Raw genomic sequence first — 20789 nt, 5'->3', positions numbered from 1 at the left:
CATTTTGCTACACATATTTGCAGATTTGGATATGGGTGCAGAGTGAGTTGGTTGCCTCAGGTCCCATTGAAATCTTCATTTACTGCTTTTTTAAGCTCTGTTTTTCAATTGCTATCCCTTCTGATGCCAATGCTGGTCTACACTGATATCACTTCCAGATTTCCAGTTCATCAATAATCAATGTGAAAGAGGTTGCAGATAAAGCAGTTGCGTGTCCGAGCAGGTGCAATCACAGGTATTTGGTTTGTACACCTGCAAGTCTGTTACAGGTAATACATGCTGGTCTCTAGTTCATGCCCCACTGCCATTGGGACATTTCGTCAAGCCCCATTGCCATTGGTCAGACTGGGTCGGTGGGAAAACAGGAAAATACCCCGCAGGCCCCAGTCCTCATGGGCTACGAAGGGATGTTGTTGCTGGGACATGGGGGGATTGCGGCTGAGTCTGTCGGTCTGGGAGAGCAGTGTACCCGCCCCTAAGGTGGCGGCCTCAAGTCTTGGTTCAAGCCACTTTTCTTTTATCAGTCATCCTGCTATAGTTACAGGAATATACAGGGCACTAAATAAATGGCCCTTAGGCTGTACACCCTGTCCACTGCCTCTAACAGTTTTAGTGAATGCCACCGTATGTCTTACTACTGGCAACAACAAGATCACACTGCATATACTGTTGTACTGTATAAAACCGAAGCAGCACATGGTTTTATCCAACATGAGCTCATCTTCTATATCAATATTTAGTACTGTACTTGAGATGCTACAGTGAATATTATAATGTACCCTTCACCAGACAGGTAACTGCACTTTGAGGTTTGTTCAATCCAGCCTAGACTAAAACAAAAAATGATGCGATGAATCAGTGGCGTAACTAGACCCCTAAGGGCCCTGGTACAGAAATTTACAACTGGGCCCCCCCTAAAGGGATTGTTCACCTAAGAGTTAACTTTATGTATGATGTAGAGAGGGATATTCTGAGACTATTTGCAATTGGTTTTCATTTTATTTTATTTGTGGTTTTTGAGTTATTTAGCTTTTTATTCAGCAGCTCTCCGGTTTGCAATTTCAGCAGTCTGGTTGCTAGGCTCCAAATTCCCCTGGCAACCATGCACTGATTTGAATAAGAGACTGAAATATGAAAAAATAGGTATGAATATACAAATGATTCATTAAAAAGTAGCGACAACAGTTAATGTAAACGTTAAACGTAAAAAGGACACATAAAATTGAGCTTTCACTGTATTATAATGAAATGAAGGATAATGTACCCCGTACTGTAAATGATAAGGATATTAGAAGTGACTGAGGGCTTGTTCTGTGACCATATAAAGACACAAGGCTGCAGGATGAGTTATACAGGGAACTCTGAGTATCACTCATGTATTATAAGGGATAATAATGTACCCCCCTACTGTAAATGATAAGGATATTAGAAGTCACTGAGGGGTTGTTCTGTGACCACTGTGCTTAGTACAGGGGAATACTTATGCTGCCATAGTTTTATGGGATTTCTCTGTACAGACCATGAGCAAACTTAGGGGACTGTTCCTGCTGAATTTAGACCATGCACACTATGGTAGAAATATTAAATATATTGATAGCTAAACATTTCTTTTATCTGTACCTAAAGCACAAATCTCATCATTCTGAGATAAAAGACACTGATGCAATTTAATTAATTATTAAAACATTAAGCAGAATAAACAGTTGCAGTTCCATGTATAATAGCACAGAACTAAAAGTAGGATGAACACAGTAAGAATTTCATGTTTAATACCCCCAGAACTCATATTATGATGATACAGTGGCGATTCCATAAATAAATAACCCCAGAAATCACATAAGGTGGCACACTGTCAATTCCATGTACAAATACCCCAAAATTTATAATAGGAGGACACAACTGAAATTTTTGCTATTGAAAGCAAGGAAAGGGTTAAAAACCACAATGCAGTGTAATAAATGTGATTTGTATCCTTACCAGCCCTCCTTCTTTCTTTCTTCACTGATAGTCTTGGGGGTGGGTGGAGAGGAGGAACCTGCAGCAGCAGCACCACTGTCTGCCATCCATTCATCCTGCCTGTTAGAGTCCTGGACAATTTGAACTAATACTGGCGCCCTTTTCCCCTGCTGCATTTGGCAGTCATTTATCCTGCCCGCACACTCTCTCAACCCCCCCCCTGCACACTCTCTCTCAACCCCCCCCCTGCACACTCTCTCTCAACCCCCCTGTACACTCTCTCAAAAAACCCCACTCTCTCAAACCCCCCCACTCTCTCTAAAAAAAAAAAACACTCTCTCAAAACCCCCCCTCTCAAACCCCCCCTTAAAACCCCCCACTCTCTCAGAAAAAACCCACTCTCTCAAAACCCCCCCACTCTCTCAAATCCCCTCCCACTCTCTCAAACCCCCCACTCTCTCAACCCCCCACTCTCTCAAACCCCCCCACTCTCTCAAACCCCCCACTCTCTCAAAACTCCCCCACTCTCTCTCAAAAAAAAAAACACTCTCTCAAAACCCCCCTCTCAAACCTCCCCTTAAAACCCCCCCCACTCTCTCAAAAAAAAAACCCTCTCTCAAAAACCACCCACTCTCTCAAACCCCCCCTCTCTCAAATCCCCCCTCTCTCAAACCCCCCACTCTCTCAAATCCCCTCCCACTCTCTCAAACCCCCCACTCTTTCAAACCCCCCCACTCTTTCAAACCCCCCCACTCTTTCAAACCCCCCCACTCTTTCAAACCCCCCCACTCTCTCAACCCCCCCACTCTCTCAAACCCCCCCCACTCTCTCAAACCCCCCCCCACACTCTCTCAAACCCCCCCCCACACTCTCTCAAACCCCCCCACACTCTCTCAAACCCCCCCCACACTCTCTCAAACCCCCCCACTCTCTCAAACCCCTCCCCGCCCACTCAAAAAACCCCACTCTGCCACTATAATTATATATACCATATATCAGCCAGGATCAGACTGGCCTGGGCCGGCTCCAGTGGGCCCTGTAGACCCAGATCTGCAACATGCGGCAAAAAAAAGCTAATGCGCATGCGTGAGTGTACGCTTGCTAACGCGCATGCGCAAGCACGCGCATGTGCGCGCTTGCGTACACGCGCGTTGTTTGGGTTACCAGACGGATGGTGAGGCAGCATCTAGCGGGGCTTTTAGGCGGGCCCTGAAGCAGAAGCCCCGCTGGGCCCCAGCCCGGACCCTAAAAGCCAGCAGATTTGTGGCTTTTAGTGGGGGAGGAGGTGTCTGCAGGGACAGGTATTTTTATGCTGGTGCCACGGAGTAGCCGTCGGTACCGGCCGGTATTCCTCTCCTGGGGCAGGGACCCTGGCACAGCTGCACCCTCTGCACCCCCGGTAGTTCCGCCACTGCGATGAATAAAATAAAGCAAGAGATTATACATTTCATATAGTTTATTGTAAACAATAAAAATATTTTGATTGCTGGGTAGTTTTTATGCCATTTATTGCCACTGAACATTCTTCACCTCTGTCAAAAAGAATGCAACAGGTTTTGTACTTTGAGTATTATAAACACAATCAGCATAGAATATAATATACCAGGAATTCTATACAGTAGCTAGAGATCCAGGGTCCGTGTAGGCATGGCCACAACTCTAGAGTTAAAGAGAGCCTTGTTGGAGAGCTGCTGAATGAAGGTATAGGACCTTGGGTTTTCTGCAAAAGGGTATTGCTGTAAAGGGGATCACTTTCTGACACCAGAAATGAAACTCTTTTTTTTTTTTTACATCTATCATAAAATTGCCTTTGAAAGCAACTTATAACTTTGCCATAAAGTATTTATACAATGTTTTTACATTACCTGTCTGATGCCCCATGTTCCTGTATGAGGGGGCTGCCATATTTGTGCAGCAGGAGTCCATTAGCATTAGAAACTTTAATTGACAGGTTGAGATGGGACAGTCAGGTTGGCAAAACAGTCAGGTTTAGGAACTTCAACTAACAATTAATTACAAAAGCAAACCTCTCAGCAAAAAACGATCAACATGACCTATAGGTAACTTTTAATGTACACTCATATTTTGAAAAGTAGTTTATTTAGTGTCGGTATCACTTTAAATAAATAAACTCAATAAAATAATTTGACATCAGTATGGATTAATGCCATTTTAGTTAGGATCCACTTCAAGGAACTGTTTTTATTACAGAGAAAATATAATTTTTAAAAATTGGAATTATTTGTTTAAAACAGACTCTAGGGGATATGGTCGTCCTGTAATTTGGAACGTTATGGATAATGGGCTTCCTGATGAGGACTTTAAAAACCACCAGAAATAAAAAAAAAAAAAAAAAAAAAAAAAAAAGGGCACTTGTTTACTAAATCTCAATGTTTTCTGGTAAAAGATTGGGGGGTAAATTCAAATTTTTAGAGGAAAAAACATTGAATTTTTCGAGATTTATTATACCCTGAAGACAACTCTGAAAATCCGCCATCTCAACCAATTCAAGTTTTAGTAAATAATCCCGTGTGTCATCCAGGTACTATTGCTGTGCGTGGGATTTCAGGATTAAATCACTAATGCAAAACTGAAATGTCATAAATTGGTTTAGTTACATGAGAAATTCATATTGAATGTTTCAGGTTGGATCAGATGGAGTTGTGCTTGTAATGTGGTTCAGGGCTGCATTACAGTCATTCTTTCAAGTGCTGATTCTTTGGGCTAAAGTTTGTGCAGGATGACACTGAATCCCTAAACAAAGCATTAAAGATAAACCCATTTTGGCCTTAAATAAGGCACAATTACTTTTCAGGATGATTCACTTCCCGTGTTCATGATGGGATTTAGACAAACATGTTTGTAGGCTTCTTGGAATCAACAAGGAACAGTCCAGACTCATTTTACATAACCCTTTCTTTTATACATCCTGCTGCTATTGGGTCCCATGAACCCATTAAAAGCAATAGAAGACAGCTGTAAACTCACACTGTTCCCATAGCAATTAAGCGCAATGGGGCCAATTGATGATATAAAACTTTTCCAGTGAACATTAATCAATGAGAAGGCTGGATTTCTGCTCTATGTCAGTAAGCTTATTACATCTTTTTGTGTGTTTCATAGTATTTGCATATGGAATCAGTTCAGAGATTTGCTCTACATGTGATTGGCTCGAATTCTGTAGCCAATGAAAGGGGAGGATCTAATATATCATAGCATTCCATTTGCTTTTACTCCCCGCCTCCACCTTCCTGACCTTATTTCTTTATCCTTCCTCCTATAATTATTGTGGAATAATCACCAAACAAGAAGCCTGATAGGGGGTTGTGACCTGCCACTGTGGTGGTGTACTTTGACTATTTTGGGACATAGTCAGTAGTATAAAGTCATGATGTAACTCTTTTTTTAGATTGTATTATATTTTCCAAAATGCTCTGGACCCAGGGTTTCCCTAATTAGGGATATTTCTGTAATTTTGATCACCATACTTTAAAATAGCTGGAAACAAAAATTAAGGGAAAACTATACCCCTCAAACAGAGCATATGTAAAACCCTGCTTCATGCAAATAAACCATTTTCATAATAATATACATTTTTAGTAGTATGTGCCATTGGGTAATCATATAGAAAACTGGCATTTTAAAAAAATAAGGGCCGCTCCCTGGGATTGTACAATTCACGGTGCACACAAACATACCAAACAAACTATACTTGTTAGGTCACATGAGCCAATTAACAGACAGAGTTGTGTCTTTTGCTTCCACACTTCTTCCTGTTACAGTTAGAGTTGTAGTATTTCTGGTCAAGTTGATCTCCGAGGCAGCACACAGATCACAAAATAGTGGTTCAAGGCAAGAGATGTACAAGGACAATATTTACTTAAATATATATTCCAGTTTGATTAGATTCTTTAATATGCCACTTAATTTGATATAAACTCAAGTATTCATTTTGGGGCTATAGTTTTCCTTTAATGTTAAATAGAATTTTTTGCCACCAATATATATTGACACTACTTAGTTACCATAAAGTTCAAGGTACTATTTTATTATTAAATATAAAAAGGAAATAATTTATAAAAATTAGAAATATTTTCTTAAAATGGACTGCTTACTACTCGGAGCATCTTACATATGTTTGGTAGGTAACCATGGATTAATAGATGTTCAGTTAGACAACATAATATGATGTGGAGAGTAATATTCTGAGGCAATTTGTAATTGGTTTTAATTTTTTATTATTTAAGTTTTTTTTGCTTTTTATTCAGCAGTTCTTAAATTAGCATTTTAAGCAATCTGGTTGCTAGGGTCCAAATTACCCTAGCAACCATGCATTGCTTTAAATAAGAGACTGGATTATGAATAGGAGAGGGACTGAAAAGAATGATGAGTAATAAAAATTAGCAATAACAATACATTTGTTGCCTTTGTTTGCTTTATTTAAGGGTCAGCGACGCCCATTTGAAAACTGCAAAGAGTCAGAAACAAAATAAGGAAAAAAATGAGAAGTTGCTTAGAATTGGCCATTCTATAACATACTAAAAGTTACCTTTACGGTGAACTACCCCTTTAAGACGGTAGTTCAATTTCCTGCTGATAGACATTGAAGGCAGCTTATTGGCCCGTGTATTGAGCCCTCCGAGGGGCCTCCCTGACCAATATCTAGCTGAATATAAGCCAGATGTCAATTGAACTGGCTTAAAAATCCTGTTGGGGCAAGAAAGGTATCGGCTCGTTGATGTGGTCCTTGTCCCCACAACCTGCTTTCTTTCTTTTAAAGGAGAAGGAAAGCTACGGAGGCATTTTATTGGCATTAGATTAGCTGCAATAGTGTAAGCTAGAATGCTATATTTATTCTGTAGAATGCTTTACCATACCTGAGTAAAAAGCTCTAGAAGCTCTCGGTTTGTTTAGGATAGCAGCTGCAGTATTAGCTTGGTGTGACATCACTTCCTGCCTGAGTCTCTCCCTGCTCACTTATAGCTCTGGGCTCAGATTATAGCAGAGAAGGGAGGCAGGGGGAAGAGGAGCAAACGGAACATGCTCACGCCTGGGGCAAGGAACAAGAAAGAAATGGAAAGAAATGCTGTATTTCTTTTGACAGAGGGCTCAGAGCAGCACTACTTTAAGGGGCAGATTTATCAAAGGTTGAGGTGAATTTTCGAATGAAAAAAAATTCGAGTTTCAAGCTGTTTTTGTGTACCTCGACTAGGGAATAGTCAAAATTCGAATTTGAAAAAATCAAAAATTCATCATGTACTGTCTCTTTAAAAGTTCGACCATTCGCCATCTAAAACCTGCCGATGGGGGACCTCCTAGAACCTACCTGGAGTCAATTGGTGGACTTTGAAAAATCAAAGGTTTTTTTGGAAAAAACTTTGATTCGAATGCGCTATTACTTCGATTCGTACGATCCAAAATAGGCCAAATACGGACCTATTCGATCGAAAACAGACCTATTCAGCCTAAAAAAAACTTCAACTTAATTTAGGTTGGTCTTTTTGAATTTGAATTTCAACGTTTTTCAAATTGGAAATTCGACCCTTGATAAATATGCCCCCAAGGGTTTACTGGTATATTTAGGTGGACCTTTCTGATAAGGCTTACTTAGTTTTAACCTTTCCTTCTCCTTTATAGAGATACTGACACCAGAAAATAACCTTTTTCATATCCATCATAACATTATCTTTGAATGCTATTCATAATTTTGCCATAAAAGTATTTGCCTGATGCTTTTACATTACCTTTCTTACCCCCATGTTCCTCTATGAGGGGGCTGCCATATTTGTGCAGCAGTAGTCGGTTAGTATTAGAAACTCTGACAGACTGAGATGGGACAGTCAGGTTGGCAAAACAGTCAGGTTTAGGAACTTCAAGTAATAATTACTTACAAAAGCAGAGCTATCGGCAAAAATGATCAACATGACCTATATATTTTAATATATATTAATATTCTGAAAATAAATTTTTAGTGTCAGTATCACTTTAACTCCTGTTTGACTAGGATTTTACTTAAAATTTTTCTGCGGTGTGTTGTGGTACTTGCCCTGCTTTTCTTAACTCTTAAATCTGCTTATGTTACTTTCTTGCAATGAATACAATGATTATTTAATTTTATACGATTGATATATATTAGTGTCTCTTTACTACAGCTGTCCACCAAAAAATGTTGGCTGTAGAATGCTCACTCCTCATTTGTTATTCTTGTACAATGAGTATGAAGCGCCTAAAAATAAGTTCTGTTAACTTGTGCCTGATCACTGCCCCTTTTTAACACAAGACAAACTGGACATAGAAAGCTAGTAAAAGTTAAATCAAGAATACAGGTATGGGACCTGTTATACAGAATGCTCGGGACCTGGGGTTTTATGGATAACATCTTTCCGTAATTTGGATTTTCATACCTAAAGTCTCCTAGAAAATCATTAAAACATAAAATAAACCCAATAGGCTGATTTCACTTCCAATAAGGATTATTTGTATCTTACAAGGTTCTATTACAGAGAAAAAAGGAAATAATTTTTAAAAATGTGATTTATCTGGATAAATAAAATAAAATGACTTGTGTATATAATGGAGTTTATGGAAAACAGCCTTTCTGGAATTTGGAGCTTTCTGGATAACATATCCCATACCTGTATAATAGCTAGGCCTTAAAGGGGACCTTTCACCCTAAAAAATATTTCCAAATAATTTTTATCATGTTGAGCAAAATAAAACTTACTTACACTACATTTATTATTTAAATTGTGTTTCCTTTAGTCTTAGAGTTACACAATCACAGGCAGGAGCCGTTTTGTGGACACTGTTGCTAAGACAAGTTGTGTATCACCCCAAAATCTTGTGTATGTGCCCAAATGGGGGACCTAATGCCCTTGCGCAGTGCCCTATACAATCATAGAGTGTGAGGAGGGAGGGGGAATGTGTGGAAAGCAGTTACATCTAGGAAGGGCTGAATAGAAAGTGAAAGTAATTGACTGCCCCACCTTTATGCCTCAGGCATAGAGGTGGGGCAGGTAATATTTGATTGACAGTTCAGATATTTAAACGCCTTTCTAACAGGTATGGATGCTTTAATGAAAAAAACAATATGGGTTCCATGTTTAATTTTCAAATGACTTGTTACACAGCTTTTTTTGTATAGGTGTCAGGTCCACTTGACAGAGGAGAACTGAAGCTCAACAAACAAGTAGACTTGAAATGCTACACCCTGTATGTGGAGCTTCTGTACCAGCTCAGATCCACTAAAGCTTTTTTTGTAGTGGTAATTTGTGCCTTCAAATATTTACTGGTAGCAAGGTCTTGTAACATCAAAGATTTCACATGCCTTTCTACTAAAGTTTTGTTGATTTCCAATGACCCCTAAGCTTGGCTTCTCAACAGCAGCCTAAAGAACACTGAGCATGTGCAGTGCCACTGACTTTTATAAGGCTACTGAACATCTGACTTGTACAGTCAGTCCAGTATATAAAATATAGCATCCTTTAAGTAATAAACATTATTCAATTTCTTTGCGATATAATTTCATTTTGGGCTGTGGGAATGGGCTCCTCCCATAATATCAACAACGTCAGAGGCAAATATTTCTTTGGCACTTGAGGCGCTTCTGCCTAGCATGTATGTTGCTAAGTGGTTCCTTTCTCATAACATTTTCCAGTTATTAGGGTGGGGTCTGGTGTTTTATTTAACTTATAAAATCTGTGCCATCCGTCCCCATTCCAAAATGGCACACGTTCAAGAAGTAACAAAGAAAACATTTTTACTTTTTATTAAATATCACTGCTGCATGCTTTTTTCCTTCTTGTTCTGACAAAAGAAAAAAAAACACAGAACTGGACTTCAATTTCAGTAATATAAAATGTAACCACTATAAACAAACAAATAGGTTACGTGGATTTAAGTGCTTGTTGGTCCTTCAAATTATTTTGTAATGTACATGTTTGAGTTATTAACAACGATATCAAATAAAAATGCCAGGAACATAGCACTTTGTTCACTTATTACTACAGTTCAGCCATTGAAAAAAACTTATACACTGTGTACTCCACTACCAATACCTAGCCTAATGTTAGTTTGCCTTTAGGGTAGAGGCACACGGGTTGATTTGTCGACAATCTCCGTAAAAAGCCTTTTCTTTTACTACCATGTGGATCGCTGCATGAAAAATTCTTTGGTGGAGTTATCTTTGGAAATGCCTTCTTCCACATTTTTTAGCGATTATGCCAACTGCCAATGTGATGATCCATAGCCCTTATGGTAGAGTCCTGTGCGGGTCCATTTTTGCAATCTGCAATCAGCAACCTGGACCCGCAACCCGCATTCTTACCCGCTTGGACCCACAACCTGACCCGCAAGTACCTTATCCGCAACCCAGACCCGCGACCCGCTGACCATCAAGAATCAGGAAGTGCTGTCATTGCAAACCGGAAGTGAGATCATATGAAGTAGGCAAGATCAGAAAAAAAAGGCTGTCGTAAACCGGAAGTGACATCATCGGAACGTAGGTGTGATCAGAAAAAAGGAGTAAAATCGATATTGAGACCCGTGGCCCAACCCGTGACCCACAGAACCGCCGACCCACATCTATACCTTATGTGGATGTGGACTCTACCTTATGGTATGTATTCTATGCTCCTTAATTGGGCAAACACATATATGTACAAGAGAATTGGATTTGCTCCTTCATAAAATAATATGGTATATTTTTAAGGAATCCTAAATGGGAAAAAAAACGAAATGTACTGTATCTTCCCCATAGTTTATTTTATTTGTTTTAGTTTTTCTTGTGGCTATTAACTGTAGCCAATCCTAAATACCTCTTCCTCAGCAAAATAAGAAATGCTAACATTTGTCTTAAAATATGTGATATTCTTATGACACCAATAGGTATCAAAGTAAATCACACAGACTCATAGTTACAGAAAAAGCAGATTAAGGGTCATTTCCACAGGAATATCCTTGCTGAGGTCAAAAATATGGCACGAATACAGCCTCTGGCATATGGAGAAAGTCTTGAGTATCTATGAACAAAGACATGTGGGTCCGTTTTACCCTATATTATATATATATATATATATATATATATATATATATATATATATATATATATATATATATATTGTGTTAGAGTGACCAAAGAAATTAGTAAAAAGGTTTGTTTTTCCTTTAATTTCTCCCCAGTAGGAGATGTAAGCTCCAGGAAAGGTGTTAATAAACAGAGAAGGGATTCTCTGTATAAAGACTTTAGAAGCCAGATCTTGGATGCTGGATAATTCTGGAAGTAAAAGTCAAGCCAGGTACTCAAATCCAATAGTCCAGCTCATGTATTGGAGCTCAATTCCAACAGGAAGGTCTCTCAGAGCAGGAAGGTTACATGTCTGTGTGAGGAACTCCCAGAGGGACTGTGGTGCTGCCTGTGATTTCAAGGTGCAGAGGGAGCAGTGACCAAAAGTCTGAGAGACTGAGGAAAGCCAGGACGCTAAGCAATCCCCCAAAAAGAAGGATCGTGAGTGCAGGGGTGACGCCAAACCTATTTGTTTTTGCTGGCAGTCCACAAGGGGCCCAGCTAAGTGAGGGAACTCACCAAATGCGTGAAGGTAGTGCCCAGTGGGCAGGATTTATTTTTATGATTTATTTTATATATTCTGACATGGTTACCCCTGTGTGTAAATAAACTCTGCCAGTGCCATTGATTTTATATTTCCACGCTTCTTTTCATCCCAGTTATCGTGCCACGGCCGAGATCAAACGTGCCAAACACTTGAAGAGTCAAAAAGTTCACTGACAAAGTTGAAGTATTTATTTCCACCTGAAACTGAATTTAACTGTGTTTTATGTCACCAGGCAAATACTGCAATTCTCCGATATCTGGGGTATTGGGAGTTTTAAATGAACAACTGCTTCATGGATTCACAATAGATATGCATGCTCTAATACCCTGTCTAATACCCTTTTAGGGCTAGTCCACACGGGGAGATAGCGACGCGTTTGCGGTCGCGGCGACAAAGCGCCGCGACAGTCGCCGCGACCGGCGCAGGCGACAGTTTTGTATGGGCGCCTATGTAAAAACGCCTGTGCTAACCACACGAGGCGATGCGCTTTTCAACAGTCGCCTGAAAAAGCCTGGCGAGGCATTTTCAGGCGACTGTTGAAAAGCGCATCGCCTCGTGTGGTTAGCACAGGCGTTTTTACATAGGCGCCCATACAAAACTGTCGCCTGCGCCGGTCGCGGCGACTGTCGCGGCGCTTTGTCGCTGCGACCGCAAACGCGTCGCTATCTCCCCGTGTGGACTAGCCCTAAAAGGGTATTAGACAGGGTATTAGAGCATGCATATCTATTGTGAATCCATGAAGCAGTTGTTCATTTAAAACTCCCAATACCCCAGATATCGGAGAATTGCAGTATTTGCCTGGCGTCGCTATCTCCCCGTGTGGAATAGCCCTTAGCAAGCTAGGGATAGATAACGGGACCTGCTGAAGCAGGGGAGCTATTGATTAGATCTTTAAACCTGACCCTGGTTTTCCATACCCTTCTTTTTAACGAATCATATAGTGAAAATGGCGAGTACAACAAAGTATTTTTGAAAGGGAATGTATAGTAATTTTCATTTTATTTTGCTCTAAAGATTGTCAAATGTTTGTTTTATAATGAAAATCTGTTTAATATCATGGCTCTTTGTTGCAAATCCATATGATTCTACTTTTTTCTTTTGTAGTGCAGTCTGCTTTTGTTTGATTTTATGGGGTTTTAGCAGACTCTATTATAGTATGTTTTGAACTATATTGTCCTAAAGTGACTCTAAACATTTGGAAAGAGTTTGCTGATTGGAGCTTTGCTGTAATGGGGACTTTGCCTGCGAACAGTGGTTACTGAGCCTTAAAAAATCAACACACTGTTTAGATATAGTGAGCCATCAGTGAGTTTAAAATTAATTTACATCTGACTTCATTCCTTTTATACTCATGCCTGAAATGTCCTCAGTGCCCTACATTCTTCTCTTGATTAACATTTCCATAAACATTCAACTTTTTTAGCTCTGTTTAGTTTTCATTTTAATTTTATTCATTTTCTTTATTGTAGTTGTAGAAATGTGACCTACCAGAACACATTATTTGTAAATATGTGTCTGGGCTCTTATTACTGTGACCAATCCTGCCCATGACACCTTTGTGCACTGGAAAGTTATTGATCATCCTGACCACTATTACTGGACATATTGAAATCCTTGTCCTTATTGCCCAGGTAGAAAACACATCTTTAGACTGGGGCCACATAGGCAACTGAGCCAAATGTTAGGCACCCCCAAGTGTTTGTATTGACTTAACTGAAACGCCGGACCGGTGCTCCTATCAGCAGAAAACTGCACTGGGCTGGGGTTATACCCGTGAGCACCACTGAGCGATCTCTTCCGGCTTCTTGCTTCAAATTTCCTGGGGCAAACGCATGTGCAGTTGAACGAAATAGCCGACTTTTTAGTTAAAGTCCGGCCTTTCGTTCTACTGCACATGCGCAGCCGCGCGAAGAAAGTGGAAGACGGAAGAGACGCGCCGTGGTGCTCACTGGTATAACGCCGGCTCGGTACAGTTTTCTGCTGATAGGAGCAGCAGCCCGGGGTTTCAAGTAAGTCAATACAATCACTTGAGGGTGCCTAACATTTGTCACCCCCAAGTGCAGAATGACTTTCCTTCTCCTTTAAAGGAGAAGGAAAGGCTCTATTTACTTTACCAAATGTTAGGCACCCCCAAATGATTGTATATACGTAACCTCATACACTCACGGGGTTCTTTCAGCGAGCACCACAGAGTGATCTGCTTCTGGCTTCTTCTTTCTTCACCCGGGTTTGCATGCACAGTAGCGGGAAAAAGACGAACTATAACGAAGTTTCGTTCTACAGCACTTGCGTCTGCCCCAGGAAATTTGAAGAAGGAAGTAGATCGCTCCGTGGTGCTTGCTGGAAGAACGCACAGACCGGTGCAGTTTTCTGCTGATAGGGGCACCGGCCCTAGGTGTGAGGTAAGTATATACAATCACCCCCAAGTAAATAGACATTTCCTATTTTCCTTTTTTGTTAAAGGTAAAATCTAGGCCTTTTCTTCTCCTTTAATGTCAAGTTGCTTGTCATGATACAAGCAACTTGACATCAATAGTTAATAAAACAGGCCAAGGTATCATGAGAAATATTTCTGCCAACATCTAAATCAGACACATAACAGGCCTCTTTTCACTATGGTCAGAGGGGTGAGAGCTGTAATGCCCTCCTCTATGCCCTGGCTGATAAGAGCCATTCCATGGGGAGGGGGAAGCCCAAGGAGTGAGAACTTAAAGTTCCCAGCAAGACCCTCAAAGGTGAAGTGAAGGTCACATATAATGTATACTCAAATATATTAATCCTTACAGAACCCAGACCTGTTGTACCAACAGTATACAAAACTGGTGATGGGTTCAAGGCAATTACAGCTTTCAAACGAGTCCAAACATGACTAGGTTTGGTATTCTGTATATCAGATGTGAATATCTGGGCAATGGCAGGTCACACAGTATTGATGTTTATTATCTATGGAATCCCTGAGAGAATTAATAACCAATGAATATAATATCCTCTTTCTCCTATGTTCCTATAAGGAGTTATGGGCATTATATTCTTGGTCCAGTTCCTACTCATAGGAGGTCATAAAAACTCAATCTGTGTCCTGCTAGTCCCCGCCCCATTACATTCCTGAGGGAGGGGGGAGTGTGCAGTTATCTGATGCCCTGAAATCAATAATAAATAGTCAGCTCTTCTGACTAAACTTGGGATTTACTTTGGAGGACCAATTGCAATTGGAAGTTATCCCCTTTGTTTCCTCTTGCCTCCAGGACCAGGAATTCTATATCTTTGGAGTTAAGTATAGGTTTTCCATGTTTTCCCTTTTATCTTACAACTGTTTGTAATTGTATTATTGAATGTATGTCTCTTTTTGTATATTGCACTGTTATACCTTTTATAATATTAAAGAGAATTTAATAAGATGGTCTTTGGTGCTCTAAAGTCTAAACGAACCTAGCCTGAAAGAGTGTAACTGTAAGCCTTAACCCTCTGCATGCTGAAGTACTTGTTGAATGAGTAGGAACTAACTGACTCTAGTGAGAGAGTTTTTAATGCATTGGTGTATTGTGAATTATTACCTGTTAGAGAGAACAGGGGAATAGTCACATTAGGTTTCTATCGCCTGTGAATGATAGATGGTGGCAGTGAATGTGTTTTGTGGGTATTGGTTGGTGTTTGGGTTGGTTTTGTGTTAGTCTAAACTGTGTGCAAGGTGGGTGAGAGACTGAGTGAGTGACCCCTGATAGCCACACCTAAAGTCACGTGCGGCTGGAAGTACCGTATCCGTGACATTGCTGTTCCCATGGGCCCTATTGTTTCTCAGCATCACTGAAGGCATAAGTTAGTTTGTACAATATACCCATTACTTATATTCTTTTGTTAAATTACTTTTAGATACAGAGGTGGGCAGAGTCATGTCTTTGCCAAAGGTTAATGTAAGTGCAAAAAATAGCTTTTGGATATTGCTTCTGGTTAAAGATGCAGTTTAAAAGGAGACCCTGTGGTATCAGGGAGGCCCACAAGTGTAGGAGGCCAAGTGAGGCCCTAATTCATGACCAATCTCAATTTATTGTGGTAGAATAGTTCACTTTACCAATATTTTGGGCCCTAAATTGAATTTTTTTGTGGGGCCCAGTAACATCTAGTTACGCCACTGCCTTCACCCACTTCTCGTCAACAAACAAGATCTCATCTCCTTACATTATCGTCTGACTTGTTTTTGCTTTGTTTATCCTGCAAAAGTCCATTGTGTGTTTAATAACTTGTCTTCTAGAGTCAAAGAAGCATCACATATTTAGATCGCCTTTAGACTTCATTATCATTGGCTGGGAATTCATAGCTTTGGGTTTGAAAGATGTTTTATCTGGCAGGATATTCCATTTGCTGAAACACACAACTAGTTTCCAGAGAGATGGTTAATTTTTGTGTCACCATTCAACTTGAACACAACAGCAATAAAAGAGCACAGCTGGAATGAATGTTTCTCAATTGGCCCAGGTTTACACAGTGAGAAAACTTACACATACACATTGTTAAACTGAAGTGTCACTTTAATGCTTCATTGTCCTCCCCGATGACAGACAAAATTATACCAGAACCGCGTGACTGGATTATATAGCTGTTTCACCCACTGCCAAGTCATTGCCAAACAAAATAACTCTAGGATATCTGGGATAATTAGTTAATGCAGGGTCACTAACATCTAAGACTTTATAACAAGTGGTTCGAAATGAGGAATTTGCTCCTTGAGATTTACTAGTAATGAAATTCCCTTAGTGTGAAATTTCATGACTAATACTAATACTAATTGGACTTTATGTGCACTATTATTTAAATAGAGTTAATATCTTTACTGTTGGGGAACAGTTCCATTATTTACATGACTTTGTCTTTAGTCAATGTGCAGTGAATACTGATATTAAACTAATGCTTGAACTGAAACAAGAGGTGTGGAACTCTCTGATACAAGGCTATCCCTGACCTGCAAATCCCTCTACCCTTCTTGTAAATGAGTAAAACAAGTATACAGAACTATGCACTTCCAGGCCATGCACCTGTAATATTTCTCCCTTTATCTACTACAAATTATCCAATGCTTTTAACAAATTTAGATAGACCCTAGTTTTGCGGAAGTCTTTCAGACCAACTTGCGTTTACCCAAATAACTCACCAAAAGCCGTCTTTTGCAGGCAGATATGCCGTCCTTCAAAATTGTCTACTTTAGGTAGCACACTTGGAGGCCTATTTATCAAAGGTCCGATTTTAGTGATTTTTGAAACCATGACTAAACTCACTTTCTCTTAAACCACAAATGTCATGACATTTATTAAAAAAATCTGAATAAAACAAAGTAAGCATGTGAAAAGTCACAGAAAATAGTAATGAGATGTTGCACAATGACTACAACTTTTTTATATTGTTGCACAAAGATCAGTTTCAAAAAAGATGTAAAAGGGACATCTGCCATTGACTTCTACATGTTTTCAACAGGTTTCAGCTATAGTTTTGTCGCATACGGTTTAGCTAGAGTATTTTTTGTTCCATAATGAATAAGTTGCAGTTTTGTCCCATAATAAATCCTGAAAAAGTTGGATTTTTTAAATGCAACTTTTTGGCCCGACCAGAGGAAGTTGTGGCTTAATAAATCGCCCCCATAGCAGCACAATATGTATCACCTAAAGGCTTTGCCTTGGGTAATTTTTGTGACCATACCCCAGAGAATTTCAAATTGGAGCTGGCCACTGCTTCTGTATAAACTAACATGGTGCACAAATTTCCATTTTTTTTCCTCCCTTAAGAGCTATCTTCCCATACCTGTAATACCTGAAATTTTGGTATGAAGTAATCATTAGGAAAAAATGAACACTCTTAATAGCTTGCAAATCATTTAGTAAAGTGGACGTTCAATGCTAGTGCCCTTCAAGGCATCGTCTGTTTAAATAAAGGGCACATAACTGAAAGCCCGGTTGGGGCATGGCTTGGCTACTTAGCTGCAATTAATTGTTCATACCTTGACATATGTGAGACTGTTTCTTTATCTTGATCAAGTTAAATTTTTATAAATTAGTATAAAGCTATTTAATTGTCATTTAATATACCTTCTTTAATCCTTAATTCCATTAGCATGGTTCTGATCAGTCTTTTGTTATTTCATTTCAATCAGTAATGTACTGGCAGTGAGGGAATTTTACTGCTTTAGCTTCTGCTGATATTACAATACTTTTCCCTTAGCCCAGAGGGCTTACTTAGTGCTTTTTTTCCCTGTATAAACAACACATTGATTTTCTAAAGCATAAATGATTCAATTCTCCATTACAGCACTAAGCAAGGGGATTAATTAAATAAAATTAATTAAATTAAAAAAAAGACTAAGAATATTAGACCAACAGTAACCAATTTGGCATGCTGTCAGCCAGTATGTGCTGCTTCATATAGTGCCCTGTCCATACTAAGACCCCAAACATCTATACAGACCTCCATATAAACTGATACTGAACCAACTAGCTGGGTACCTATTCTTTTTCATAATATATTGCTTCATCTTTCTTCACTTGCCATTAAACGGCTTCATGGGCTTTAAAGGTTCCTTACATACTCAGTATCTGCCAAAGGCCAAAATCTGTAAGGGAAAGTGAGAGAACTACCAGTGGGTCAGCTTGATGTATAGGTGCCATTTAATGATGTGCGGGTCAGGAAAAAACTCAGCCAGCACCCAATCCTAACCTGCAAACCCTAAACCCTCAACCAACCCTAACCTGCAAAATGGTGCCATAGTAGGACCCGTACCCAACCCATATGTGCCACTTTCTGCTCTGTACATTACTTTTGAAGTGAAATGTTTGGGACAAGATGAGCAGTGTTGTTCCCTGGTCACACTCAAAGTGAATCAGTAGTCGCCCAAATTTAATCCCAAACTCATCTGACCCATGGGTCACTCTGAGGGTTTTGGGTCAACCTGTATATCACTAGTGCCAAGGTCAGCTGCTTTGGTGTGGGCATAGCTGAAAAATGACTGTATGGCATAGAGCTGTGGTAATAGTGAGCCACAATGCCAAATATAAATTAATAGGAACACTAACGTGAAAGTACTTCAGCATAATTATTAGAGGGGCAAAGGAAAAACAAAGGGATAGAAAAGAGCATGGTAAATTAAATGTGTTGCAGAAGAAGGAGGGATGGATGTGGTCAGATAAAGATGTGAGTAGGGAAAGAGAAAATGGGTAAAAGGAAATAAATGCAAACTGAATTATAATTTGCAGAAGGCAAATTGTGCCAATTGAGGAGAAAAGAGAGCTAGCCATGGGAATAACATGGTTAAAGGGAAGGTGAAAATAAAGGGAAAATAGGAGAGAAACATATCATATGCCAACTCAATGGATAACAATACCAGGGTTTAATATCACTTAATATTTAACTTGCGTATTGTAGGTTTATATGATCTTGCATCAATTGCTGTGACTGCATTGGTAACTGCAAACAAGTTTTTGTTTATTTTTTAGAGCACTGGAAAGACAGAGCTGCCATCGGTCCTAAACCAGATGTCCTCTTTGATTAAATCTCACAGCAACAGAACAGATAATGACTACAGCATTGAAGAGATTATAGTTCTGCTGGTTTATAGTTACTCTGTGACTGGGGAGATCCACATGAATAATGAACTGGAAAACAGAGAAGACCAACTGAAGAAAGCAATTACTCAGTGCCTCTGTGATGAGCCTGAGCTGAGCGCTTTAATGCAGAAAATAACAGGTGAGTGTAACACCTCTTTAGGAAATAGTATTGCCTTGCACTTCAACGTCATAACAATACAAATGATAATACCCAGAAGGCCATCTGCCAAGCTTATCTCACAAAACAGAAAATACTATCACAGGCCTTCTAAATTGGTAGAAATTAAATGCACCCATGCAAAAGTAGTTCTGGAACCTGATTTCCCCTATGGTATATTAACTTTCCTGCCCTGAAAATAACATCTCGTTTCCTCCAGGCAGAAAGGATATCCTCTAATTACTTGCACTGTCCCAAGGTATGATCACGTTATAAACTTTTACACTGTATTTTAGTACAGGTATTGAACCTATTATGTGAAATGCTTCATCAGATCAATATTTTAATTTCTAGGTGTTGTGCTAAACTTGAAATAGTCTTTTCAGGGCTGCTTATATACAGATAATAAATACTGAGAATAATTCAACGGATTCTGTCATGATTTTTATAATGTAGTTTTTATTTCTAAATTACACCGTTTGCACCGCAAATAATTCACTATACCATATACAATTGTATTCCTGAACCAACAAGTGTATTTTTTTATAGTTGTAATATTGGGGTGTAGGCAGCCATCTCATGTCATTTTGCCTGGCCATGTGCTTTCAGAAAGTGCCAGTGCTGCACTATGGAACTGCTTTCTGACAGGCTACTGTTTTTCTACTCCTGTAACTGAAGTAGTCGCAGTGGGACCTGAAGTTTTACTAATGAGCACTATACTCATATCTACCAGGGAGCTGTTATCTTTTGTCAGGGAGCTGTTATCTTGTTTCATTCCCAATGTTCTGCTGAGGCGAAAGGGACTCCAACTTGCAGTGCAGCAGTAAAGAGTGACTGAAGTTTATCAGAGCACAAATCACATGACTGAGGGCCCCCTGGGAAACTGACATGTCTAGCCCCATGTCAGATTTCAAAATTAAATATAAAAAAAATCTGTTTGCTGATTTTAGTGCAGAAGTCTGCTGGAGCAGCACTATTAACTGATGCATTTTGAAAAAAATCTAGTGTGGCATAGTGTCTGGGAAAACTTCCAGAATGGTAGAATGGTGCATATCTTCCAGAATACTTTAGGAGACCCAGCATTGAGGAGGATAATAGAGGTTGGGTGCAATCAGTATGTAATTACTAGTGCCGCTGCTATGAGTGATGTCACCAACTTGGGGGTAAGCAAATCTATTAGTGGCTGTTCTGGTTAATGAACAAGAACTGTAAGTTACAGTAACTTTTATTACACTGTTACAAGTTACTTCCCTCTCGAAAACTTCATTGTGAATAAAACAGATGGAATTCTGTTTAAAGTTACCTGGATATCGCTGCCTTTCTACTAATGTATTGCTAAGGCTAACTTTTGAGTGAATTCGAACTATGTGTGTGTATATGTATGTGTGTATTTATATATGCACAGGAAGGACAGCAGAGATACCATGGGGGAAATTTACTAAAGGACGAAGTGGCTAACGCTGGCGAAAATTCGCCAAC

The 20789-nt window shown here is 39.6% G+C and overlaps 1 protein-coding gene across 2 annotated transcripts in view; it reads left to right on the top strand.

The window, feature by feature from the left end:
- Positions 1 to 20789, top strand: part of scfd2.L (sec1 family domain containing 2 L homeolog) — a 218509-nt gene that overhangs the window by 61440 nt on the left and 136280 nt on the right. For both annotated transcript variants that reach the window (XM_018229814.2, XM_018229821.2), the window contains exon 5: positions 19043 to 19292. In XM_018229814.2, the coding sequence (XP_018085303.1) occupies positions 19043 to 19292 (250 nt within the window). The remainder of the gene's footprint in view (positions 1 to 19042; positions 19293 to 20789) is intronic.

The sequence above is a fragment of the Xenopus laevis genome, chromosome 1L, assembly GCF_017654675.1.
Source record: "Xenopus laevis strain J_2021 chromosome 1L, Xenopus_laevis_v10.1, whole genome shotgun sequence".
Lineage (NCBI taxonomy): Eukaryota > Metazoa > Chordata > Amphibia > Anura > Pipidae > Xenopus > Xenopus laevis.
Note: the sequence above shows the minus strand (reverse complement) of the source record. Positions and strands in the feature narration are given on the sequence as shown.